Source organism: Scardinius erythrophthalmus (genome assembly GCF_964197995.2).
Source record: "Scardinius erythrophthalmus genome assembly, chromosome: 18".
NCBI classification, from domain to species: domain Eukaryota; kingdom Metazoa; phylum Chordata; class Actinopteri; order Cypriniformes; family Leuciscidae; genus Scardinius; species Scardinius erythrophthalmus.
Window position 1 is genome coordinate 35,158,003 of NC_138238.1, and position 27,850 is coordinate 35,185,852.

The 27,850-nt window shown below is 36.0% G+C and overlaps 1 protein-coding gene across 3 annotated transcripts in view; it reads left to right on the top strand.

Annotated features, from left to right (window-relative positions):
- Window positions 1–27,850, top strand: part of LOC308707022 (transient receptor potential cation channel subfamily M member 4-like) — a 47,827-nt gene that overhangs the window by 4,738 nt on the left and 15,239 nt on the right. For 2 of the 3 annotated variants that reach the window (XM_081393052.1, XM_081393053.1), the window contains exons 5-28: window positions 97–266; window positions 3,364–3,532; window positions 3,977–4,041; window positions 4,125–4,358; window positions 4,467–4,569; window positions 4,700–4,821; window positions 10,256–10,492; window positions 10,571–10,672; window positions 10,798–10,926; window positions 12,244–12,373; window positions 12,464–12,609; window positions 12,708–12,820; window positions 16,957–17,028; window positions 17,141–17,245; window positions 17,340–17,386; window positions 17,544–17,779; window positions 18,823–18,938; window positions 20,994–21,126; window positions 23,426–23,600; window positions 23,706–23,871; window positions 23,969–24,150; window positions 24,496–24,628; window positions 25,393–25,465; window positions 25,553–25,646. In XM_081393052.1, coding sequence (XP_081249178.1) covers window positions 97–266; window positions 3,364–3,532; window positions 3,977–4,041; window positions 4,125–4,358; window positions 4,467–4,569; window positions 4,700–4,821; window positions 10,256–10,492; window positions 10,571–10,672; window positions 10,798–10,926; window positions 12,244–12,373; window positions 12,464–12,609; window positions 12,708–12,820; window positions 16,957–17,028; window positions 17,141–17,245; window positions 17,340–17,386; window positions 17,544–17,779; window positions 18,823–18,938; window positions 20,994–21,126; window positions 23,426–23,600; window positions 23,706–23,871; window positions 23,969–24,150; window positions 24,496–24,628; window positions 25,393–25,465; window positions 25,553–25,646 — 3,252 coding nt within the window. The remainder of the gene's footprint in view (window positions 1–96; window positions 267–3,363; window positions 3,533–3,976; window positions 4,042–4,124; window positions 4,359–4,466; window positions 4,570–4,699; window positions 4,822–10,255; window positions 10,493–10,570; window positions 10,673–10,797; window positions 10,927–12,243; window positions 12,374–12,463; window positions 12,610–12,707; window positions 12,821–16,956; window positions 17,029–17,140; window positions 17,246–17,339; window positions 17,387–17,543; window positions 17,780–18,822; window positions 18,939–20,993; window positions 21,127–23,425; window positions 23,601–23,705; window positions 23,872–23,968; window positions 24,151–24,495; window positions 24,629–25,392; window positions 25,466–25,552; window positions 25,647–27,850) is intronic. The other variant, XM_081393054.1, reaches the window with a different exon arrangement.

A 27,850-nucleotide genomic window follows, 5' to 3' on the forward strand; every position in this document is an offset into this window, starting at 1 on the left:
TAATTCATTAGAATTATGACTAGTAAATATCATCAATTAAATAAAAAAAAGTAGATTTTGTATGTGGCTTACAAACACCTTATACATTACCTATAGGTGCGTGGATCATAACCGGAGGGCTGATGGAAGGCCTCGGCAGGTGTGTAGGACAAGCTGTGAAAGATTATGCCACTGCAACGTCTTCTGTCACTCTCAGTAAAGTGGTACTTATTGGCATCGCTCCCTGGGGCCTGGTGACGAATCGGGAACAGCTCGTCAACCCTGAGGTAACGCAACTTCAAAAAATAAACAGTCCTGGTCAGAATCATTGGCACCCTAACAAAGAATGAACAAAGAAGCCTGTGAAGAAAAATCTGCATTAATCCTTTTGATCTCTTTTTAAAAAAAAAATCACAAAAATCAAACCTTTCATTGAAGTAAAGCAGTTGGAAAATGTGGGGGACATCTCATTATGAAATGTTTTTCTCCAATACACATTAGCCACAATTATTGGCACCCTTTTATTTAATACTTTTTGCAACTTCCTTTTGCCAAGATAACAGCTCTTCTCCTATAAATCCTGGTGAAGTTGAAGAACACCTGACGAGATCAGTGATCAGTGACCCATTTTTGTGTTTTGGATCATTGTCTTGATGGAAGATCCAACCATGGCCCATTATAAGATTTCTATTAGAGGCCGTCAGATTTTGAAGTCAGATATTTTATCTGTTGGTATTTGATTGAATCCATGATGCCATGTATCTCAAAGAGATGTCCAGATCCTCCGGAAGTAAAATAGGCTCACATCAGTATATTTATTATTTAAAGGGGCCATGAACTGGATTGTTTTATTATTTTATAATGTTGCCTGGGGTGCCCTTATAATGTTAGTATGATTTTTACATCATAAAATTGTCATAATTTATAAATAAAAGCCATTTTTCCAAGCCTGATTTCAGCTTCAGATTTGAACGCTCTGTTTTAAGGGGCGTGTCTGCTGTGAGACTGCAGTGCAAACGCCCACTGCTGTGATTGGCTGACATGCTTGCATATGAAATAGCTAGTATTACATGAACTCGCTCGAAAACTTTTACTACGTTTTTACTATCACAGCTAACGAGATTAACAAATCGTGAAAAGTATCGTTTAAAGCATTATATTTAAATCTATTCCATCACATGAAAGGTTGCAGCATGATGAGCACTGAGCAGATGACAGACAGTCTGTTGATCGCGTAAATAAAGATCTTATCATTTCAACGCAATTTTTGCACTCTCACAAATGCTCACAAATCACAATGCAAACACGACGTGAATACACAGTAAGAGCTTCTTTGTGTAATGTAACAGTGTCATTATTTCATCACGAGTTTGGTAAGTGTCCAGATAAGCTCTCGCGGCTCGCGCTGTGCTGTTTGATTGACAGCTTGGGCGATTGGAAAGGGATCGTTCTTTGATCGCTTTCTGTATACAATTTAATAACAGTTTAAAAAAGATTCTTTTCATAATACTACGAGAAATTATGTGAAGTTGATCGTTTAGTCATTGAAGCATAAACAGTATTGAACGATTTTAAGAGAAATATCTGAACTTGAATAATTACACAGAAATCACTGATCGCAGATCAGGCATTAGAATACACATGGTTACTTGCATGTTGCTGGCAGATCCGTGTCGGGAAATTGTGATTGACTGATTTAATAAAGTTTAACCATGCTGGAATCCGAAGGAAGCTTATGCAGACTTTGTCATGTCTTCTTTCACAAACAGGCGCTGCACAATATTTAGTCAACAGCATGTTTATTGCTTGGAAGTAGCTCGATCCGGTTTAGCATTTATCATGTCGTCCTATGTTATTTAGCATGTTTGGGCGAATCGGTGGGCGGGGCTAAACAGGCCGTGTTGAAGTAGGCGTTGATCTTCTTTTGTGGAGGTGGTGTTTTATCCTCTTTGACGTCATAGTTCCCCACTTTGAAAAACGAGTCGTTTGCTGAGCCTGATGTCTATAAAAGCTTTTATTGGACTAACAAGGTAGTTTTCAGTTCTGAAACTTACAGGATATTATTATAGTATGATGATCTCTTATATGTCAAAAGCTCTAGGACATTTTGATTTCACAGTTCATCACCCCTTTAATTGTACACATGGGGGTACCATTTTATGCATGTGTGCACCAAACCCATCGGGTGGGTTTGCTGCCAAAAAACTCTTTTTGTTCCAGTCATGTCTGGCAACTGAATATGCTGGAGTTTGTTTTTGGATGAGAGCAGAGGATTTTTTCTTCTCAAACAACTTGTGAAGTTTTTTTTTATTTTTTTTTAGGGTTTTCTGACCCCAATACTCAACTAATTTCTGCAATTTTCCAGCTGTGATCCTTGAAAAGTCTTTGGCCACCTGAACTATCCTCCTTACTTGTATAAGACAATGTAGACACGCGTTCTCTTCCAGACAGATTCATAACATCTCCTGTTTTGGAACTTAATTGTTCCAAACTTAGTTTTGGCCCTGATGTTGTGAATATGAATTTGCAATCCTTTAGCTATTTTTTACAGTCACTTTTAATTTTGTGAAGCTCAACAATCTTTTGCTGCACATCAGAACTACATTTCAGTCATGACAAATCCTGGAAAAGTTTTAGCGTGTTACTGAATATGGCAATGTTGATGCATTTGGTCTTGGCGGTCTAGATCTGCTAAACTGCTGCTGCTGAGTAAGTATGGACTTGCTACTGCTAACAGATACACAGACACGCTGCTGTGAGCATGTAAGATATGATGCTGCTGCTACTGCATAAATAGACATGCATAAGACCCGTAGTAGATCAAGGCAGGTGGAGCTGGGGGAGGTGGAGGGTTTCAGAGGGACTCTGATAGGGCGATGCAGGACTAACTTACAACAAACACTGACAAAAACTATTTAAACATTGAGCAAGCAATCTTACTGGCTGCAGGATCAGCAGAGGCCAATCAGCTTGTGCCAATGTGGCAATAGTGTGATTGCTTGCAGATTTCCAGTAAAGGACCTAAAAGCCTGTGCCCTCTAGAATTTCATAACTGAACTAGTTATTCTTCTATTTAATTTTTTTTAATCATTGTGATGTATGATCTATGGAATTTGGCCTTTGTGTTACCTCATATTTATACTCTTCATGGCTCGACAATTTCATGCTCCTTGTCACCCTGGTGTGCTAAAAATGTGTAAAGATGATATATTGTTCAGAGATATTTTATTCATAAAAATTTTCAGGGTTACCAATAAGTCCACATGCTATATACTGCATAGAGCAGTTGGTGTATGCAATTTCCCAATTTGAAGATAAACTACCATTCCACACTGCATTTGCATATGGTCTTTCAGAACAACAGTGTCTCATTCTTTCTCTTAGGGAAGTTTCCCTGCAAAGTATTTAGTCAAAAACGGAGCACGGGACTCTTGCCATCTGGATAATAATTACAAGGCATTCCTTCTGGTGGATGACGGGACCATAGGGCGTAAAGGTGGTGAGGTCGCCTTCAGAGCCCGTCTGGAGGATTACATTTCACGTCAGCGCACAGGTACAAAATAAAATGCTGCTTCTAGGGCATTTTACGTGCTTACGTGCTTTACGGCATTGAACTTGATGTTCATGAGATACTTATGTTTAATAGAATATTACTGATGTAGAGATGAGTTTACATAATATGGTTTCATTGCAGTTATTTCATTGAACAGGAGTGCAACACGATAACTAGCAAATTCTGGGTTTGAACAAGGGAGGCTTAGATTTTTGGCTAGCCTAATGGCTATTTTGGGTGTATTACAAGAGAATACCAAACTTTTAGTTTAACCATTCAGAAAGTGTTCGTAGAAGGTCATGTGAAGGTTCATTTTGACAAAGTATGACATTAGTAAGAGTTCAGCGATTCAGAGAACTGAAATTTTAATGATAATCAATGAAAATGAATTCATTAATGTATATACTTGAATGCAATTGCTAAAAAACACAATCTCATGTGCAGGCAGTGCAAGTATTGACATTCCTGTTTTGAATATGCTGATATCTGGAGAAGCTTCCATGCTGGAGGTGAGCAGATTCCCGTTTAATTACATGCACAACGTCCTCAGTCCTATCTCTTAATTCTCTCTTACAATGTTTCTTCATTTCAGGCATTAGATATCTCTCTGAGGAATTCCATGCCCTGGTTGGTCTTGGCTGGTTCGGGGGGGCTTGCCAATCTTGTGTGTGACATCGTGGAGAATGTGCAATCTGCTCCGATGCCCTCAACTGGAGGAGCAGAGAAGGAGGAAGGCACTCCCAACATGGAGCTTAGAGATCGATTGGCGGAGAAACTAAATATATACTTTCCTTCAGAGCTGGAGATGGACAAACAAGTTGACAGGGTAAATGTTACACTCTTTACTCGATCATATAACATCAAAATACTAAAAATGAATTGTTTTTTTAGTGCTGTTTTTTCTTCTCGTTGTTGCTTGGCTGGTACCTGAAAGGTTTTAAGCATCTACCAAAACAAAGACCTCATCTGCATTTATAACGCGGAACAGGAAGGAGCGGATGATTTTGACACTGTGATGCTTAAAGTCCTTGTTAAAGGTAAACTTTAAACTGTTTATTACAGTGTTTCTGCATCTCTTTAACTTGGAACCCCTTCGGTCTACAGTGGACCTATTCATTAAATATAACATTTTTGCTCTCTCTCTCTTTGTGTGTGTGTGTGTGTTAGCGAGTAAAAAACATGCTATGGGCAGTTCTAATCCCTATACTGATGAGTTGAGGCTTGCTGTAACATGGAACAGAGTGGACATTGCCAAGAGTGAACTCTTCAATGGAAACATTGACTGGAAGGTAGAGGATTGTGGGAAATATACTGTAAATGAGCTTTTAAACAAGGGCTAGTTGTCGAGTGCCCCTGTACTTTAAACAGTACAGCAGGGCTCTCGAAAAGCCAGAGTCATGGGTTTGATTTCCAGAGAATACTTGAACTGATTGCATGTATACCTCAAGTCAATGTGGATAAAGTGGCAAAATTTTTAATATCTAAAGGAGGGATAAAATGTTTAAATACACTACTGTTCAAATTCAAATATTTGTGGTCAATGAGTTTTTTTTGTAAAGAAAGATTTTAAAACAAGACAAAAAACACGTTCAATTGATCAAAAGTTACAGTAAATACATATTCAGCACAGCTGTTTTCAACAGTCATTATAATATGAAGTGTTTTCTTGAGTAGCAAATCATCATATTAGAATGATTTCTGAAGGATCATGTGACACTGAAGACTGGAGTAATGATGCTGAAAATTCAGCTTTGATCACAGGAATAAAAATGACCTTTTAAAATATATTCAAATAGAAAACAGTTATTTTAAAGGGGTCCTTTTATTACCTTTTTGGGGTGTAAAAAAATATGCTTCCATGCCTTCAGAGTGGTATGTTTATTTTTACATTTTTTATACATTTTAGAGGCAAAGTTATACATCATTTAATCATGATACTTGTCAGAAAACTATGGTAAAACAAACAGTAATCGATAACAAAACCATAGCTAGTTTTCCTAAGGGGCGTAATAACCTTACAAAAGCTACAGTAAACACTAGCCGCGTTTCCATTACACTTCAAATTGTGCAAATTGAAATTGCGAATTGAAAATACTAATGGAAACACGTCAATTTTGCAAAAACTCCCATTTATCGCAAAAAAGTTTTTATGCTCGCATGAGGTGGTTTTCCAGGCAATTCGAAAAAGGAATATTTTGCAAAACTGCAATTGACACAATCAAGAGCTTGAAGCAGATATGAGGGAGAAACACCTCATATGTGCCCCTCACAAATATAAGGGGCTTTCCTTACCATTAATGCTTGAATAACACACATACGGCTCCTTCAATTGAAAATAATGGCTAGTGCGATGGTTGGTATTAGCCTACCAACATCTGTTGCCATGATTGTTGGAATGACTTATCGCAAGAGGAAAAAAATACGTTTTAGGCACATAACATTGGTTGATGGAAACACCGTCATTTCGCAATAGTTTTTAATCGACATTTAGAAAAAATCGCAAAAGTTTTGCGCAAATCTGTAATGGAAACGCGCCAGTCTATATCAACACTTATGTTGGCTAGAGGGTGAGCGGAGCAAACAGCTTTGCCTTTTGTTTACATCGAGGCAACAACATTGTAACTGTAACTGGCATTGTAACTGTTAATAGAAAACTCAAGAATAATAAGACATACTTAAATGTTGTGATCCACAAACAACAGATTGTCCTGACAAGGAGAAGGAGAAGCTTTTGTGCGTAGCCTGCATTGTACTCTATAAGTTCCTGGAAGCTGTTCTCTGTAACATGTGCTGTGCACAGATAAACATTGGGGTTAGTTTAGTTTAGTTTAGTTTAGTTTAGTTTAGTTTAGTTTAGTTTAGTTTAGTTTAGTTTAGTTTAGTTTAGTTTAGTTTATTTGTTTAGCACATGTTTAGTACAAGTACAAAACTATGCAAGGAGGGAACGAAGCCACTCTAGGCTTGTACAGAGTTCCACTCCTGCTCATATTAACTCATGAGACATGCAGACTAAACACTCAAAAAAACTAAAAAAAAAAAAAAAAAAAAAACAAACGAAACAAAGCAAGAGCATAAGCAGAAGAAATTAAAACAAACAAACAAACAAACAAAAAAAACAATACAAAGCAACAATTCAATAACATAAAAGATGATCAATCTAGATAAGAATGCAGAAAAAGCAAGCAATACCTAGAAAGGACTACATAAAGGCGTCAGGCTAACAATAGTAGTCTCTTCAAATGCTTTTTGAAAGCAGAATAAGAGGACATTGATCGCAACGATGGACTTAAATCATTCCAGAGCTTAGGACCCCTGAAAGAAATATTAAATTGATGTCTTGTAGTTCGTGCGTATGGTAAGAGTAAAGTATTATTGCTATCAAGTCAAGTCAAGTCAAGTTTATTTATATAGCGCTTTTCACAACACAGGCTGTATCAAAGCAGCTTCACAGCAATAAATTAGAACAATACATCAATGTTTGTTTCTAGTGGAACGTCTACGTTTGGTAATGCTGATCAATAGTATCGTTGATTGATTAATTAAATTAAATATCCCCAACTGAGCAAGCCAAAGGCAACAGTGGCAAGGAACCGAAAAACTCCATCAGGTGACCTAATGGAGAAAAAAAAAACCTTGGGAGAACCCGGGCTCAGTCGGGGGCCAGTTCTCCTCTGGCGTTTATATGCTAGAGGTCGGATTTAACTGTAAGATTAAAAGTATTATATGAATGCCTGGCTGAAGAGATGCGTCTTTAATCTAGTTTTAAACTGGGAGAGCGAGTCTGAGCAACGAACAGTATCCGGAAGACTATTCCAGAGTTTTGGAGCTAAATATGAAAATGCTCTCCCTCCTTTGGTGGATCTGGATATCCTAGGTATGACCAAAAGCCTCGAATTTAGTGATCTTAAAGAGCGCGATGGATTATAGGGCGATAGAAGATCGGTTAAATAGACTGGAGCTAAGCCGTTTAGGGCTTTATAAGTCAGTAGCAATACCTTGTAATTAATACGGGACTTTATAGGTAACCAATGTAGTGATGATAAAATCGGTGTTATATGATCATATTTTCTTGATCTAATTAGAACTCTAGCGGCGGCATTTTGGACTAACTGTAGCTTGTTTATTGAGGATGCAGGACAACCGGCTAATAACGCATTACAGTAATCTAGTCTCGAGGTCATGAATGCATGAACTAACTTTTCTGCATCAGAAACTGATAGCATGTTACGTAGCTTAGCAATGTTTCTAAGGTGGAAAAAGGCTGTTCTTGTTACATATGAAATATGATTTTCAAAAGACAGGTTGCAGTCTAATATAACACCCAGGTCTTTTACTGTAGAGGATGAAGTAACAGGACATCCTACTATGTTAAAGTTGTATTGTGAGAGGTTTTGTGGGTGGTTTTTTGAACCGATAAGTAGTACCTCTGTCTTGTCTGGATTTAATAAAAGAAAATTACGCGTCATCCAATCTTTTATATCTTTAACACACTCTGTCAATTTGGATAATTTAGCGTTTTCATCCGGCCGTGATGAAATATAGATTTGAGTGTCATCAGCATAACAATGGAAACTAATTCCATGTTTCCTTATAATATTTCCAAGTGGCAGCATATATATTGAGAATAATAGAGGGCCTAACACAGATCCCTGCGGCACTCCATAGTTTACTGGAGTTATGATAGATTTTTCTCCATTTAAATAAACAAAATGGTAGCGGTCAGATAAATACGATCTAAACCAGCTTAATGCTTGTCCTTGAACACCAGTATAATTTTGTAATCGATCTAAGAGTATTGTATGATATATAGTATCGAACGCAGCACTAAGATCAAGTAAAACTAATATTGAGATACAGCCTTGGTCAGAAGCTAAAAGTAAATCATTTGTGATTTTAACGAGCGCAGTTTCAGTGCTATGATGCGGCCTGAACCCAGACTGAAACTTTTCATAGACGTCATTTTCTTGTAAGAAAGAGCCCAGTTGAGCGGACACAACTTTTTCTAGTATTTTAGACATAAAAGGTAGATTTGAAATGGGTCTATAATTTACTAGATTATTCGGATCTAATTGTGGTTTCTTAGTGAGAGGTTTTATAACTGCCAGTTTAAATGTTTTTGGAACATAACCTAAAGATAAAGACGAGTTAATAATATTGAGGAGAGGCTCTTCCACTACAGGTAACACTTCTTTCAATAGTTTAGTTGGTATAGGATCTAGTAAACATGTTGTTGTTTTAGATGAAGTAAAAAGTTTATTTAACTCTTTTTGTTCTATAGTTGTAAAGCACTGTAATTGTTCTTGCGGGGTGATAATTGAGGCTGAATTATAAGGCGCGATTGAGGATTGAACGTTTACAATTGTGGTTCTGATGTTTTCTATTTTCTCAGTGAAGAACTTCATGAAATCATTAAGTTCTTATTTAACTAAACTGTAATGGAATATTTTGTTCAGGAGTCATCTGTTTATTTGTTAGTCTCGCCACGGTGTTAAATAAGAACTTAGGATTGTTATGGTTGTTTTCTATTAGTTTGCGGAGTCTAGCTATGTCTAGTTTGAAATGAGTGTACATGAGAGATAGGGATAAACAAACTCTGAAAAGAGTCTGGTAGATCTTGTTTCCTATATATAAACTTATGCATAAGTAGACATGTTTGATAAATATTTACCTTATCAATAGGGAGAACTTTGAATTTATTATAAAGGGGTGCCGAGGGTGCATATCTATTTGAATGAGAAATAAATCTAAGATATTTCTTCTGTATGACTATGAATTTCTTCAGGTAGGTAGGATAGGTAGCTGCCCAGACAATATTGCAATAATTAATGAATGGAAACAAAAAGCTATAATATAAAGTTAAAAAAGCTGAAGAATGAACTAAAGGACAAACCCTCCTCAATATAGCCAACATTTTAGCTGACCTCTTAGATACAAAGTTGATATTGTTAGACCATTTAAGACCACTATCTATAATGACTCCCAAAAATTTGGTATGCTGAACCAATTCGATTTGAGTCTTATTAATAAAGATTTTTGATAATTCTATAGGGTAATGTTTTTTAGTATTACAAAAAATCATAAAGTTATTTTTTTTTTTTATATTGAGAGTAAGTTTGTTCCATTGAAACCATTCCACAATGTATGACAGTTCCTCATTGACCGTTTTGATTAAAATATTAAAGTCTTGGTGAGAGGTTATAATGTTCAGGAGCAGTGATTAAAATCAATTTTATCCACTCTAAGTTTGTCAACATTAGATATAATAATGAGTTTAAAAAAAAAAAAAACTCTTTGACAGCGACCACACTGTCTTCCCTAACACAGCTCAACCAGGCCTTGTCCGCTTTTCTGCGTATTCAGAGGGCGGGGATTATTTAAATGAGGAGCATTATGACTTCACAAAGCCTGGAAAAAACATGCTCTAGTCCAAACGAGTCGATCGTTGTAGTTCTTGGAAAGTGGATTCTGTTAAATAAAATATCTCCCTTTGGAGTGGACTTTTAGCTTTGTAACCTTGCAGATCTTTTTTTATGCTCAAACAGCAACATTACACACTAACTAAAGTAAAAAAAGTGAAAAAGCATAATACGACCCCTTTAAATAGTAATACTATTTTACAATAAGACTGTTTTTACTGTATTTTTGATCATATAAATGCAGTCTTGGTGAGCAGTTTTTCTGGTATGTGGTGATAAACTGGTATTTCTTTCCTGGCACATGCAGTACGATGATCTGAAAGATTCCATGACTGACGCGCTGATGAACGATAAACCCCAGTTTGTGCGTCTCTTCATTGATCATGGCCTGAACATTTTGAACTACCTGACTTACGAAAAACTGGAAGATCTTTACAACTCCATCCCTGACAACAGCCAGGTCGGCAAACTGCTGCGGAATATCCTGAAGGAGCGCAAGAACGAGTCCAGCAATGATAAGAAATACAGCATTAGCATTTATGAGGTGAGATCTGAAAATTATTGGACAAATATCGGCAGATTAAATTTCACTGTTGTAAATTTCACTGATTTCTCATCCCAGGTGTCCCAACTGCTGGAGTATCTGTTAGGAGATGTATGCCAACCCTTCTACCAGTCTGTACTAATGGTGGAGACTTTTTCTACCAAAAGAAAAGCTTTAAAGGTACCAGACTTAGTACCTAGTACCTTAGAATTTAGACCTGTCTAGTCTGAATATTCATTTTTTTCCAATTCTTCCATTTCTGCTCAGTCCTCAAAAATAAAATGTCTTTAAAAACCACCCTTCAGAAAGCATGCCAGGTCCTGCAGGGGGACTGTGTCTATCGGAAGAAGCAGTGTCAGCACGCGTGGTTATGTCTCTTCATCTGGGCAGTGCTGCAGAACCGCAGTGAGATGGCTATCTTCTGCTGGGAAATGGTAACATGCTTCTGATGAATTATCAATTTTTATCGATTTTATGTTCTGTCATTATTAGTCATATTGGATATTTAATTGTTTTATATTTAGATTACATGTGCTGTCTTTGAAAACTCACTTAAAGTTAATATTCAACCAAATTTATTAAATGTCAGAGTAAGATCTTTAGCAAACCTCAAAATGAATATCACACATTTCGGGTGTGTGATTTATTTATATATATATATATATATATATATATATATATATATATATATATATATATATATATATATATATATATATATATATATATATATATATATATATATATATATATATATATATATATATATATATTGTCGCAAAATGCAAATTGTATTTTCGCACAGTTCTCCATATGTGACCCTGGACCACAAAACCAGTCTTATGTGTAATTTTTTTAAAATTGATATTTAGACATCATCTGAAAGCTGAATACATAATCTTTCCATTGATGTATGGTTTGTTAGGATAGGGCAATATTTGGCCGAGATACAACTATTTGAAAATCTGGAATCTGAGGGTACAGAAAAATCGAAATATTGAGAAAATCGCCTTTAAAGTTGTCCATTTCTATTGGCGATTGTGCTGCATCCATTCACAAAAATAAATGTTTTATATATTTAAGGTGGGAAATTTACAAAATATCTTCATGGAACATGATCTTTACTTAATATCCTAATGATTTTTGGCATAAAAGTAAAATCTATAATTTTGACCCATACAATGTTTTGTTGGCTATTGCCACAAATATACCCGTGCAACATAAGACTGGTTTTGTGATCCAGGGTCACATATAAAGTTTGATTTGTATTTTATCCAACTTTATCAACATACATACACTATACTCGCGTAAAGCGATATATTTTTTTAATAAACCTCAACTGCTTGACTTTTTTTATTTTAACTTTACCTGCATTAATACGGTACACTCACACAAAACTATTTATACTATATAGCAAATCTCAACTGCTTGACTTTTATTTAATCTTAAAATGTAATTTTTATCACCCAGCTCTTTATATAAAGTTGGATATAAAAGTATGTCCAACGTTATCTGTATACATACAGCAATATACACTGTATAGCAAAAGCAAGTGCTTGATTGCTCCAAAATTGTTATCGTATATGTATATGTATAATGCCTAAATTTACTTTTAGCATTTAAAATGACCAATTTTAGTTTTACTAAATAGAAAGGAATCCTTATTTGTCAGCCATATATAAAAAGTGAAATGAATAAAAGGAAATGCTCTGCACAGCATCACTCTGATCTGTACTGCTGTTCTCTCTCAGTGCGGCGAGTCGGTACTGACTGCTCTGGGAGGATGTAAACTGTTGAGGGAGCTGTCTAAACAGGGGATTGAGACAGAGGCCAAGCTTTCCATTAAGGATTTGGCCCAGAAGTTTGAGAATATGGCTCACGGTATGATGGGTGAAAATATTCAGTTTTTGGCATCCTATAAACGTTCTAGTTATAAAACCCTCTGTTTTCTTCCCTGGCATTTTTCGACAGATGTGTTTAGCATGTGCTACCAAACCAAAGCAAGTGATTCCTATAAGCTACTGATTCGCAAGTCTAAAATGTGGGGTGACGCCACCTGTCTAAAGATGGCCATGGCTGCTGACGCCCGTGTTTTCTTCAGCCACGATGGAGTACAGGTCTTTTGACATGCAAACAGTCATTAATAACATTGTTTGTTTGGTTTTGGCAAGTGTTTTTTTCTTTTATTTTTCTTAAAGAATCTCTTTTTTTTTAGTCGATGCTGTCTGAGATCTGGTGGGGTAAGATGGAAAGAGGAACGGAGCTCTGGAAACTTGCACTGACTATGGTCATTCCTCCTCTCTGCTACACCAACCTCATCAAATTCAGGTCAGTATGTCAACCATGTAACTTTCCGGTAACACTTTACAATAAGGTCGCTTTAGTGAACATTCGTTAATGCATTAACTAACGTTAAAGGTGCTCTAAGCGATGTCACGCGTTTTTTAGGCTGAAAATTTTTTTGTCACATACAACAAACATCTCCTCACTAGCTAGCTGCCTGTCCCCTGAACACACTGTAAAAAAAATGCGGTCTCTGTAGACACCACAGGCTCCACAAATGGCAACAAAAACAAACTAGGCCAACCTGGACCACGAAACATAACAAACAGTGTTCCAGCCAATCACCGACAAGAATGATTTGGGGGTGGGGGTTGGGGGGTTAGTTCGCGTGCACATGAAGGTGGGTGTGGGGAGTGGAGGAGAGAGAAGCATGAAGAGGGAAGTTAGCTAGAGGAGAGGTGTCCTGGACAACGACAATGACTAACGTTAGAATTACATTCTCTTGAATTTTGATATGGCCGACACTAGGGCTGTACCCGAATATTCGAATAATCGTTCGGTGGGTTGGTATTCTATTTGAAAATTTGACATCCGAATATTCGTTTTTTTTTTTTTTTGCACACCTGGCAGGGCTCGACATTAAGGCTTGTCCGCTTGTCCGGGACAAGTGGATTTTTTTGTAGGACAAGTGGAAGAGAAAATTAGTTGTCCCACTGGACAAGTTAAATTTCAAACAAAATAAAATGCCATGTTACTTAACGTTATGTGCCACTCATTACGTCTATAATTTTACAGATTTAATTTTACCGATTTGAGACGTCGCATAACTGCCAGATTCAAACTGTGCTTTCGCGCGTTGGCTGGCGCTGAGCCAGAGTCGGACGCGTTCAGCGCTGTCATATATCACAACTAAGCAGTGTTTTTAACCTCATAATGTTTATTTTAGGTTTCAGATATTTAAATACACATAAGCACGAGTAAAACAATACATTTGGGGTTTGTAAAATACACACTGATGTCTATGGAAGCAGCAATAACAATCTATTCAAATATAATTTGCTGACGTGTGTTATTCAAATCAGACAAACATAGTGGAAGTACGTTAACTATAAAGTTTACTCTATTCTTCTCAGTTCACCGGCCACTTTCTTGCATTTATTTCGGGAGAAACTGATGAATTCACGTGCTGTAAATCCGACTGACAGGACAACATTGTGGCGCCCATCTCATGTTATAGATCAAGATTATTTATAAAGGTTTTTAAACAACCAAACACACTCACTCACACGTATTTGAGAATCGGAATATCAGATAGGCTGATTGATGACATGGTGAGCAAGTTTGTGAATATTTTGAATAAAGGAAAAGCGAAATAAAAGCGACACATCTGTCATACAGTATTATTGTGGCTGCGGTGTCGCGTGACGCGTCGCCATGGAAACATTAAAGGGAACGTTCGCCTTGAAAAAACTCACTCTGGGGGGTGGGGGGGTCAGTTAGAATATTTTAAACTTACGCGTGAAAGGGTTAAAGAAATGATCAAAAATAAATATATGTGTGTGCTGTAAAGTGGTTAGAAAAAAAAAATCGGAATCGGCAGGTCAAACTCAATGAAAAACCGGAATCGGCCTAGAAAATTGAAATCGGTGCATCTCTATGTCTACAAAATGATTTTAGATATAGTATACAGTAAGTCTAGCTAGCTTCAGCTTGTCTAGCTAGCTTGCAAATTATGAGGATACCTACAAGAGTCACCACTTCCTCTGGTGATACACTGCACACCAGCGTGCAAAGTATTACTTTGTATTATGGAGTCTGGAGATCTGGAGTCTGGAGATCCTTATTTCTTGTTGAAGGGGAACTCTGTTCTTGGGACACGTTCCTTTCTACTGTTTCAACTGAATTTTATTAATATTGATAGTGTTTGGATGCTTTCAATGGTTTGTTCGAATTCTGCATTAGCAAAACACAAAAAAACAAATAAATGATAAAATTATATATCTTTACCCGGACAAGTGACTTTTGTGCATGGACAAGTAAAACATAAATTTACTTGTCCGAAGGACAAGTGCCTCAAAAAGTTAATGTCAAGCCCTGCCTGGGATCCACGCGAAACGGTTCTCATTCGGCGTTGGAATAAGGCCGGCGACTCATTGGCTGCATGGCGTGTCCGTTTTTATTTCGGCTCCCATGTTAACAGGTTGGAGTTTGCACACTGCCTGCGAAACACGCGTCTCAGGCGCGGCTCGAGCCACGTGGAAAACGCGTGCATGCTAGAAATAGAACCAACCCATAAGTGTTCCAGCAACGGGAGTGTTCTCTGGCAAGAGCGCAGAACAGCGGAGTTTGTATGGACAGAAGTGCATACAAAATCTACCCTTTACTGTGTCAGTAATTTGTTAGTCAGAAAAATATTAGACTACCTTAAAATTATTGCTTAATTTAACAGACCTGTGTGTGCGTTTTATATCACTAGTGCAGTGTCCGTTAGGAGCATATAAGCCCTGCCTGCGTGAGGCGCACCGCTTCCCGCTCGCGCTGTTCTGTAGTTTACTAAACGTTTATTAATTCTGAATGTGTCACGTCTCGCGTGTCTATCTATATTGCACCAAATGCGACATTACACTCCGTGTGAAGTCGATTGGATGAACGGTTGTCGAGATAATAATAATGCAAACGGACAGACAGACACATAGAGATTCCTGCCTTTATTAGAGAGAAGAATATGTTCAGCCCCCTCTCTCTGAAGCTTCGAATATTCGATGTTCATTACTACCAAAGCTTCGAAGCTCAAAAAATGGTATTCGGACCAGCCCTAGGCGACACACGACCAAAGAGATGACGTTCCGGTGAACAAATAGCAAAGAAGAGGGAAAAGGAGAAGGAACGCGAAGTCCCAAATTTACATCGGAAAAGAGAACTCCGCCGGCAGAAGGGCTTCAAATCCGACATTCAGGTGGCTCTGTTTTTGCTGGACAGGTGGATAAATCTTGTCTGGCGTTCATGACTGTTTCAGGAAGCACGGAAGGGAGGGGATGGGATGAGGAGGAGGGAGGGTCGAGCTAGCCTCTGTTTTGTTTGACAATACTTCGAACGTCAACAAGAAGTGACGTCACCCAACATCGCTTAGAGCACCTTTAACAATGATCATTTTAATTCAGATCATCAGTATTTATTATTTGTTAATGTTAGTTAATAAAAAAATACAGCTGCTCATTGTTAGTTGATGTTAGCACAGGTCTGTTAAATATAATTTTTTTTTTTACAAACTTGAATATTACAATTTTAAGGGTTTTAGCTCCCATCTGGGTCAAAAAAGACCTGAACAACAACTTTTTTTCTAGTCTTTTATGCTCACCAAGGCTGCATTTATTTCAAAAGTGACAGTGAAGACATTTATAATGTTATAAAATGTCTATTTAATAAATGCTTTAATAAATTTAATAAATAAATGTAAATAAATGCTGTTAATTTAACTGTGTATTAAATAATTCTGAAAAAAACATCACCGTTTCCACAAAAATGTCAAGCAACACAACTGTTTTCAACATTGATGGTAACAACATTGATAAGAAATGTTATCTGAGCATCAAATCAACAAATAAGAGTGATTTCTGAAAGATCACGTGACACTAAAGACTGGAGTAATGATGCTGAAAATTCAGCTTTGCATCACAGGAATAAATTACATTTTAGAATATATTCAAATAGAAAACAGTTATTTTAATTGGTAATAATATTTCACAATATATCTTATTAGAGATGCACGGTTGGCGGTTACAGCCACGGACTCCGCGGATAAACCGCGGATCGGGCGGATGACGTGACGAAAAATAATATTTTAATTCAATTCGGGCGGGTGGCGGGTGGTTGAACCAATCAAATGAAAAATATTATGTATACAGCAATCAGCGGATGGTGGGCGGGTGCAGTTTTGAAAATTGGTCAAAAACGTTGGTGCGGATGGATGGCGGACGGATGATGAGTTTTGTGATGCGGTTGCGGATGAAATAATAGCCCATCCGCGCATCTCTATATCTTATGTATTTTTGTTTAAATAAATGCAGCCTTGGTGAGAAGAAGAGACTTCTTTCAATTTTTATTTCATTTTTTGTTTAATGTCTCCAAACATTACAGGTACTGTACAACACTCCCAAGAAAACATTTTGTTTTAATTTCAGAAAAGAAACAAATGAAGTAACACCTGGAAAATGTCTTAATGAATTAGCAGCACATCACACAGTGACGTGGAAGTCAGTAACTAATAGTGAATAATTAACTAATACTTCCATTTTTACAAGCTGTGAGTTTAACATTTGAAATGTATTGCTTATTAGGAATGACCGAAATTTTTATTTCTCACAGGAAAGAGGATCACGCGGAAGAAAAATCGGTGATGGGACCTCCACCCTCAGCAACAGACTGTCACTACACAGAAACTGTCTTCTCCTTCAATGACATCAAACACCAGTAAATTAGCTTTTATTTAATACATCATGCTTAAATATAAAATCTCTGTAGACAAACATACCTTTATCTGTGATCTTCTTATGATATTTACTAGTGAAGCCGAGCAAGAGGACTCAAACAATATCAGACGACCAACAAAAGGTTTGACTGTTCAGTTTGAAACCCATGGGCTAATAAACAATTGAATTTTCACAGAGATTTGTTCATTAATTGTCTTTTTTTTGTCTTTTAATTTGATCGGGTTGACTGAAATTTGTTGCCCTTATTACTTTTCCCTGTTTCTTCCTTCCTGTAACAGGTACTCTTGCACACGGCAAACCTAAGCATCCCTTTCTGGTTTCCCGCTGGAGGCAGTACTGGTACGCTCCTGTCACTTCATTTATCGGCAACGTTCTGATGTACTTCCTGTTCCTGTTTCTGTACGCCTACGTGCTATTGGTCGACTTCAAGCCACCTCCCCCTCATGGTCCTGCCCCTTCGGAGTATGTGCTGTATTTCTGGGTTTTCACTATCGTGTGTGAGGAGATTCGAGAGGTAGGTGCCGACACGGGCGCTTCACTTGTATAAAATCAGCTTACAAGTGATCAGTGTTGGGGAACTAATGCGAGTTACGTAATCAGATTACTTCTTTCAAGTAACTAGTAAATAATGCGTTACTTTTCAATTTACAACAAAGTTATTTTTTCAAATAAATAATTACATTTACTTTTGTTTTCCCATTTATTAAGTGACAGCTCTCTTGCCTACATGTTGGGTAAATGCAGAGACTTTTGTGCGCAGTGAAAACATGATACTATAGTTTTTGAGTTTCATAGTACATGTTGTTGTAGATCTAGACTACAGATATACTCACATACTATACTAGTATTGTTCTAATTGAATAAAACAAGGAAATGCAAACTCAGAAAACTACGCAAACCTGCAATAGTTAAATGTTATATAACACAAATATACTTTTTGTATTTAATATCACTTTATTAACCAATGTCTTTGCTACTGACCTTTGATGATCCAATTCCACCATACAAATCAGCAAAAATGATTTTAGTTAAACATCACATTTGTGTTTCTTTATTTTTTTTTCAATCCTATTCTTCTGCGATCCAGAATGGGCAGCACAGCTGAAAGGTTTGAAATCCTCTACTGTACAGGCTTGAATTTGCATTTCCTTCAGCCTGAGGCTATTCATTTGACTTCTGCTGTGAAAGGGCCTTTACTTTTGCTAAAAATAGAACCTTTTTGTTGTTATTTTAAAAAAAAAAGCAAGCTCAGCCCAGGGGAGAAAAAGTAACGCAAAAGTAATTGCTTTTAATAAGTAAATTTAATAATAAAAAGCATTACTTTTCATAAGTAGCCTAAGTAATGCAATTAGTAACTTTTTTAGGGAGTAACGCAATATTGCATAATATAATATGATATAATACAATACAATACAATATTATATAATATAACATTACTTTTAAAAGTAACTTTCCCCAACACTGCAAGTGATACAAAGAAACGAGAAAGAGTTTTTCAGTTGAGTATAATGATTAATCCATTCATTTATTTTACTTTTTCCTGTCTTTTATTCCCAGGCGTTCATTGTGGGCAGTAAGACATTTACTCAGAGTTTGATGCTGTATGCTCAGGATGTGTGGAATAAGTGTGATGTTCTTGCCATCGCCCTCTTCATTGCTGGTTTGTGCTGCAGGTAATGGCCCTTGACAGTCCTGCAAGTTTTTATAAAAAATATTAAGCAGCAAAAAAGTTTTTAACATTGCTAAAAATAAGAAATGTTTCTTGAGCAGCAAATCAGCATATGTGACCCTGTACCACAAAACACAAGTCACAAGTAGCACAGGTATATTTGTGGCAAAGCCAACAATACATTATATGGGTCAAAATTATAGATTTTTTTTATGCCAAAAATCATTAGGATATTAAGATCATGTTCCATGAAAATATTTTGTAAATTTCCTACCGTAAATATATAAAAAACAAAAAAAAATTGTGAGTGGATGCAGCAAAATCGCGAACATAATGTAGTACTTTAAAGGCGATTTTCACAATATTTCTATTTTTTTGCATCCTCAGATTCCAGATTTTCAAATAGTTGTATCTCGGCCAAATATTGTCCTATCCAAACACACCATGCACCAATGGAAAGCTTATCTAATCAGCTTTCAGATGATGTATACATTTATTCTTTAATAAAAATATTTAAATTAATTAAACCTTGTGACTTGTTTTGTGGTCCAGGCAGGTCACATATTAGAATGATTTCTGAAGGATCATGTGACACTGAAGGCTGGAGTAATGATGCTGAAAATTCAGCTTTGATCACAGAAATAAATTATATGTTAAAATATATTGAAATAGAAAAGTTATTTTAAAAGTTTATTTTTAAAGGGATAGTTCACTTTGAAATTAAATTTTGGTATGTTTTAGCTTACCTCAAGGGCATCCAAGATGTAGGTGTCTTTTTTTCCGCTGTAGTTTCAATTTTGATATTTTTAGGTCAAACCGTTCTTGTCTGTCAGTCTTATATAATGCAGGTCTATGGTCACTGTCTCAAAGAGCATGCACAGAGTCCAAATTAAAACAATTCCCCATCGTCCAAATTAAACAGTTCCCTATCGTAAGTACAAATTGATGGCCTAAGACACGAAACGAGCGGTTTCTGTGAGAAAACGAACAGTATTTATATCGTTTTTTAACTCTTGTACACAGCCACGTCCAAGTGATCTGAGGGCGCGAGCGCATCCTGGTGTGTGACGTGTGCGCAGACTGGTGCATAGACATATATACACTAGAATAGATGCCGCCTTGCCTACGGCATTCGTTCCAATGAACTGCCTTAGCCAAGGCGACATCTAGTGTATATATATCGATGCTCCAGTCTGTGCACACGTCACACACCAGGATGCGCTCGCGCCCTCAGATCACTTAGACGTGGCTGTGGACAAGAGTTAAAAAACGATATAAATACTGTTTGTTTTCTCACACAAACCGCTCGTTTCGTGTCTTAGGCCATCAATGTGTACTTACGATGGGGAACTGTTTAATTTGGACGATAGGGAATTGTTTTAATTTGGACTCTGTGCATGCTCTTTGAGACAGTGACCATAGACCTGCATTATACGACTGACAGACAAGAACGGTTTGACCTAAAAATATCAAAATTGAAACTACTGCGGAAAAAAAGACACCTACATCTTGGATGCCCTTGAGGTAAGCTAAAACATACCAAAATTTAATTTCAAAGTGAACTATCCCTTTAATATATATATATATATATATATATATAATATTTTATTATATTTTATTATATTATATTATATTATATTATATTATATTATATTATATTATATTATATATATATATATATATATATATATATATATATATATATATATATATATATTATATTATATTATATATATATATATATATATTATATTATATATATATATATATATATATATTTTATATATATATATATATATATATATATATATATATATATATATATATATATATATATATATATATATATATATAAAATATATACACACATACTTTTCCCATTTATATTTTAAAAACATGATACATTAAGTCTTTTCAAGTATTGCAGGCTCTAGTAGCCGGCTATGGTGTCACAATTTAGCAGTTATCATTTACTAAATATTCATCATACCTGTGTGCATTCGACTACATTTTTGTGTAATCAATCATCTGTATATGTGTGCCTTTGTGTCCGTCTCAGGATGTTCAATTCGTCATACAGCATGGGACGTGGTATACTGTGTATTGACTACATGGTCTTCACGCTCCGACTCATTCACATTTTCGCTGTTCACAGACAGCTGGGTCCCAAAATCATCATACTTGTCAAAATGGTGAGACAAACAGAAAAACGTTGTAGTTCTAAGTTTAGTAAAAAATTAAGCGTTCAGTTAGAACCCTCCCTCAATACGAACACTAGTTCTGCCTAAAGAGGTAGAAGGACGGGTAACACTTTATAATAACGTTCAGTTGTAAGGCATTTATAAGTGGTTGGTTAATGATGAACTAATAATTTACAGAACATTCATAAATGATTAGCAAGTGATATACTAACATTTTATGTATGTTTTGTAAATTCCGTTACAAGTCCTTTACTAGTGATTAGTAAATGATTAATTGTTTACGAAACATGACTATGCATTCATAAATGATTAATAAGTGATATATTAATTATTGTATGTATATTTTGTAGATTCAGTTAGAAGACATTTACAATTGATTAGTTAATGATTAACTAATCATATACTAATGTTTAATAAATAATGTATTTTTTGTATGTATGTAGCAATTAGATGGTGCAGAAAGTACTGTAAATGCCTTGAATACATGTACAGATCATTTGTAACATATTTACGAGTGATGAATAGTTTACACTTTAGATTAGGGGATGCAGAAAGTGTTGTAAATCATTTATAACATTTTTTGCATCCCCTAATCTAAAGTGTAAACTATTCATCACTTGTAAATGTGTTACATATACATTCGTAGATTCGATTCGTTGATCTTATGCCTTTTTGATTCTTGAAGTGGTAATCTACGAATGATGTGTAACACATTTACAAGTGATGAATAGTGTACACTTTAGATTAGGGGATGCAGAAAGGGTTGTAAATGATTTATTCATGCATTTACACATCTATAACAGGTGTTGAACACTGTAGTGTGTATTGTAGTGTAGTGTGTACTGCAGTGTAAGTGCTGACTGGTGAGGGTATAGACAGCTGTCTTCTATAGTGTGTAGTGTACTGTAGTGTGTAGTGTAGTGTGCACTGCAGTGTAAGTGCTGTTTGGTGAGGGTATAGACAGCTGTCTTATGTAGTGTGTAGTGTAGTGTGCACTGCAGTGTAAGTGCTGTTTGGTGAGGGTATAGACAGCTGTCTTATGTAGTGTGTAGTGTAGTGTGCACTGCAGTGTAAGTGCTGTTTGGTGAGGGTATAGACAGCTGTCTTATGTAGTGTGTAGTGTAGTGTGCACTGCAGTGTAAGTGCTGTTTGGTGAGGGTATAGACAGCTGTCTTATGTAATGTGTAGTGTAGTGTGCACTGCAGTGTAAGTGCTGTTTGGTGAGGGTATAGACAGCTGTCTTATGTAGTGTGTAGTGTAGTGTGCACTGCAGTGTAAGTGCTGTTTGGTGAGGGTATAGACAGCTGTCTTATGTAATGTGTAGTGTAGTGTGCACTGCAGTGTAAGTGCTGTTTGGTGAGGGTATAGACAGCTGTCTTATGTAGTGTGTAGTGTAGTGTGCACTGCAGTGTAAGTGTGTAGTGTGCACTGCAGTGTGAACATTTATGAAACGCATAGTCATGTTTTGTAAATGATTAGTTAATTATTAACTAATCAATTGTAAATGACTTCTAACTGAATCTACAAAACATTCATAAAATAATGAACATATCACTAATTAATCATTTATGAACGCATAGTCATGTTTTGTAAATGATTAGTTAATCATTAACTAATCAATTGTAAATGACTTGTAACGGAATTTACAAAACATACATAAAATATTAGTATATCACTTGCTAATCATTTATGAATGTTCTGTAAATAATTAGTTCATCATTAACCAACCACTTATAAATGCTTTGATTTAGACTTTTAAAACTTTACAGCTCGGTTAAAATTTTAGGTAACACTTTAATATTAAAGTACACCTATTCACTATTAACTCATTGCTTATTAGCATGCATATATACTAGCATATTGGCTGTTCATTCATACTTATAAAGCACATATTAATGCCTTATCCAGCATGACCATATTCTACAACTAATAGACCATTAACAGAGTTTTCATATAATAATGTGCTAGTAATATGCAAGTTAATAGTGAATATGTGTACCTTAATATAAAGTGTTACCATGATTTTTGTTTGACATTAGGAATTGAGGGATAAAATCTATTGTTGAAAATGGGTTAATCGATCATTAATTTTGTTCAATAAATGTATTTATTGACTTCTTTAGATACTTAAATCCCATTGTGTGTCAAACATATTCCAGATGTAAAAAGTAAATAAAACGAATAAATAAAAAAATTAAATAAAACATTTCAGTACTTGAAAAATGCCGGAGACCATTATATCCACTTATATATTCTCTTTCTATTTTGTATGAATGTTTTTGAACCACAGATAAAGGATGCGTTCTTCTTCTTATTCTTTCTGGCGGTGTGGCTGAGTGCGTATGGAGTGGCCAATCAAGCTCTGCTATATACATACGATCCAAGCCCTACTAGAGCGTTTCGTAGAGTATTGTACAGACCATATTTGCACATATTTGGACAGATTCCTGTGGAAGAAATAGACAGTATGCTCACTTCTGATTTACAGTACACTTCACTTTACAATTAAAAATATTTTGCAAGTTTTTGTTTGCATCCACTGACTATATTGTATATTTTTGTGTGTTTAGCTGGCAAGTATTGGGATAGGGACTGCACAGATAATATCACATTGATTGATGAAGGGAAAGAGCCATGTAGAGACACCAGCCACAACTGGCTTGTGGTCATTTTGCTGGTCATCTTCCTACTGGTCACCAACATCCTACTTGTCAACCTGCTCATTGCCACATTCAGGTATTCTTTTACTGTTCATTCATCCATCTGGTGTATGTAGCCATCAAATGACCCATCCATCCATGTATTTCTCTTCTCCTTGTGTCTGTTTGTGCAGCTATACATTCTCTAAGGTTCAGGAGCGCAGTGACACATACTGGAAGTTTCAACGCTATAATCTAATAGTGGAGTATCATTCTCGTCCAAATCTCGCTCCACCCTTCATCATCCTATCCCACATCAACCTCTTTATCAAAAGAAACCTCCGCAAAGTGCCGTCCACCAAAATCCAACATTTTGGTAAATTATAGTAAACATTTTGGGTAAATTTGGTATGTTAGGGTGTGTTCACACTTGTAGTTCAGTTCTCTTGGTTCTTTTGGTCCGAACCAAAAAAGAAAATAATACATTTAGTCCTGTTTCGCTCACAGTGTCATTTTTAAAACTGGATACATTTTTTAACATATTTTTTGTGATGTATATTTTGCAACCAAACAATGCCAGGAAGTGCTTTTTAATCAAACTAAACATGCCTAGTGTGAACACAATGAATTCTAGTGAAACCCAATGATTCTAGTTCAAAAAGCAGATTTAAAAAAATATGAGGTAATGTAAACATTTTATGAATTTATCTCTTTTTAATAGCACTTGAATTGAAGGGTAGAGTTGCTAACAAGCTGGTGAAATGGGAGGCCTTGCAGAAGGAGAACTTCCTGGCTTTCGAGAGCAAAAAACAAAAAGGGACCGACTCAGAGAGGCTGAAACGTATGAGCGCTAAGTGAGTCAATCTGCATGAAAAATCACATTTTACTGTTATATAGACATACTCTTACACCTTTCTCACAAGTCTTTAACAAAGTGGATAAAGAGAGGGTGGAAAATATCAAGAAAATGTGTTATAGATCTTAAGATGCTGTCACATAGGTGAAATTTTGCAGATCAAAAATCGCTGTTCATTGTCAGTATTGAAGCGATCTATGAAGCTCTGTTCACACAGAAGTCACTTTCAAAACGAGCAGCTTTCTGTTGGTCAACCCTGCAATTCAGTGTGTTGGAAGCTTTTTTGCCCTCACATGAATTTTCAGATCACACATATTGCTATTAAAATGACTGGATCCTCCGGTGAATTTGTCAAGCTCATACACAGCTGATACACTTTTGAGTGCCTCGCCCACATCTCAACATCCAATCAACAGCGGATGAATAGAACTGACTCCCGGCCCTACATTTTTTTTCTTTTTTGATAATTCGTTTCACTTAGGGACAGAGATGTAAAGTCCAGGTTCAGAAAGTAAAAGTCCTCCTCAGTATCTTGTTCCAATCATCTGGATTTGCTAATTAGCAATTTGAAATCAACTGGCTGAGTTCATGGGTGGAATAAACATATGGCAGAACTTTTACTTTCTGACCCCTGGACTTTACACCTCTGCTCAGGTGTATGTTGAAAACATGTCGCTACTTCTTTTCCATTGGGACAGATGTGATTGTAAACCTTTTTACCTCAGATTAATGTGGAATGTTGATGTTTTGTGCATGTTTCAGGGTGGATGGTGTCCTCAAACAGGTTGGCGAGATCAGAGATGTTGACCGCAGACTGCGAACATTAGAATCAGAGGTAAAGACATATGATGTGATATCTGTATTGTACTGTATATAGACTGTAGAAGCTTTTGTTCAAAGAGGAATACTCATCTATATGCAGATGGAGTTCTGTACATCTTCTCTTCAGTGGATTATGGAAGCTATGTCTCAAAGCAGTACGGCGAAGGGCACTAAAGCACACCCGACACGCAAAGGTACAACTGCTTGTATCGCAGTACATACATTTTAACAGTGTTTCTCAACTGGTGGGTCACAATTAAAAAATAATAGCATCAAGCATAGCATGTAAAAAAAAATTAAAAATAGTAATAATAATAAGAAGAAATTATCATTTAAATAAGGCGTTTTGAAACATTTTTGTTAGTCTTACTCTTAAAATAATTTACTTTAAGCACCCCAAGAGAGATTTGAAGGTAATACTTAATTTACAATAATTTAACAACTCATGTTTACGGTTCTCTGATATTGGTTAATGGTCACATGATTTGAAATTACAATGATAAAATATTGAATCTTTTTTTAGTACCCCCAGTGTTTTATTTGGATTGTTTTAAATTCTTAAATTATATATAAAATAAATAAATAAATAATAATAATAATAATAAATATAGCTGCGAGCAGCGATTACGGGCCCAAGCCGGTGGCACCGCAACCCCGGTGCCTTTAGGGTGGCGGTGCCGCCGGCTTTGGCCCTTTATCGCTGCTCGCAGCTATATATATATATATATATATATATATATATATATATATATATATATATATATACACATACATATATATATTTATTTATTTATTCATTCATTCATTCATTTTTTTTTATTATTATTATTTTTTTTTTTATTCAGATTTTATGATACACTCAAAATATTCCACAACAAATCCTTTAAATTTAATGTAAAAGTAAAAATGAAAGTAAGCAGTGTTGGGCTCACGTAACCCTCTCATCAGAATCAAAATGTTTCAACATTTGCGATGTATTTGGATGCTAAACTATTCTTTATTATAGGCTTTGTTCTTCACTCGTGTTCCAATATTGATGGAAAAAATCATCCTCTTCACATGCGCAAAAATTTGCTTGGAAACATCACAGTGGAGCGAGCGGTGCTTACTGTGAATGTACGAATTGTACTACTGACTATTTAGAGCAGTGTAATTTTTATATGTTAGGTTAACTATTTTATTATTATATTTTATTAAGGCTATAATGAACAGGCTGCGATGTCAAGATTGTAATGCTGGAGTGTGTGTGTGTGTGTGTGTGTGTGTGTGTGTGTGTGTGTGTGTGTGTGTGTTCATGTTTTTCTATCCCGGTGGGGACTTTAACCTGAATGCACACAGACTCATGGGGACTCGTGTCACAGTGGGGACCTAAATAGAGGTCCCCATGGGTAAACAAGATTATAAATCATACAGAATGAGTTTTTTTGGAAATGTAAAAATGCAGAAAGTTTTATGGGATAGGTAGGTTTAGGGGTAGGGTTAGTGTGAGGAGATAAAATATACAGTTTGTTCAGTATAAAAACCATTAAGTCCATGGAGAGTACCCACAAAGATAGTAAACCGTGTGTGTGTGTGTGTGTGTGTGTGTGGCGTGGGCGCGATTGAACAGTAGACACATAAAAACATACTCCATCATTATACAGGACGACATTCAAACTGCAAAGCGTTAACTTATATTTGTGTACAGTTGCAATAAAACACAAAATTGTGCTTTTGTAAAATAATTTCAAGCAATCCACCCCCCGAAAGGCGCTAATTTTAAAATGAAACTAAAATGCTCATGGCTGCACGGGCATTCATAACGGTGCACGTCCACGGCGAGGAATGAGCAGAACAGAGTGAACGTTTTTCAGTTAATTCCTACTTCCATAGGAATTCATTTGAAACGCTCGCTCAACCAATATAAATGTCAGTGCGGACGAACATATTTTACTTTCGTTTTTAAGTTAGCGATTAAAAAGCCCCCAGCGGTGTCACACGTCAGTTAACCGGTGGTAAAATATTCTCACCGTCACATACCTAGTATATTTATATATAGATATAATAGGCCTACCTGATTTTGAACACAAGAGGGCAGTATAGCACTATGTTTGACTTTATTTATGTATTGTTTAGACTAAACAACCATTCTGGCAGTTTTTAAACTTAAAATTCATTCTTAAATTGAAAAAAAAAGAATAAAATGTTTAGTTGTGATGTTTGTATACTTTTATATAGAAATAAATGGTATATAATTACATTTTTAGAAAATTTGAGGCTTTTAGTTTTTCCTTTTTGGACATTACTTTAATCCCTCGCCATAGCAAAACCGTTTGAGATATTTATTATCCGTTCACAATTTAGCATATTTAATGTATTTTCATCATGTTGAAAAAGTTTGGTGGGAATAAAATAAATA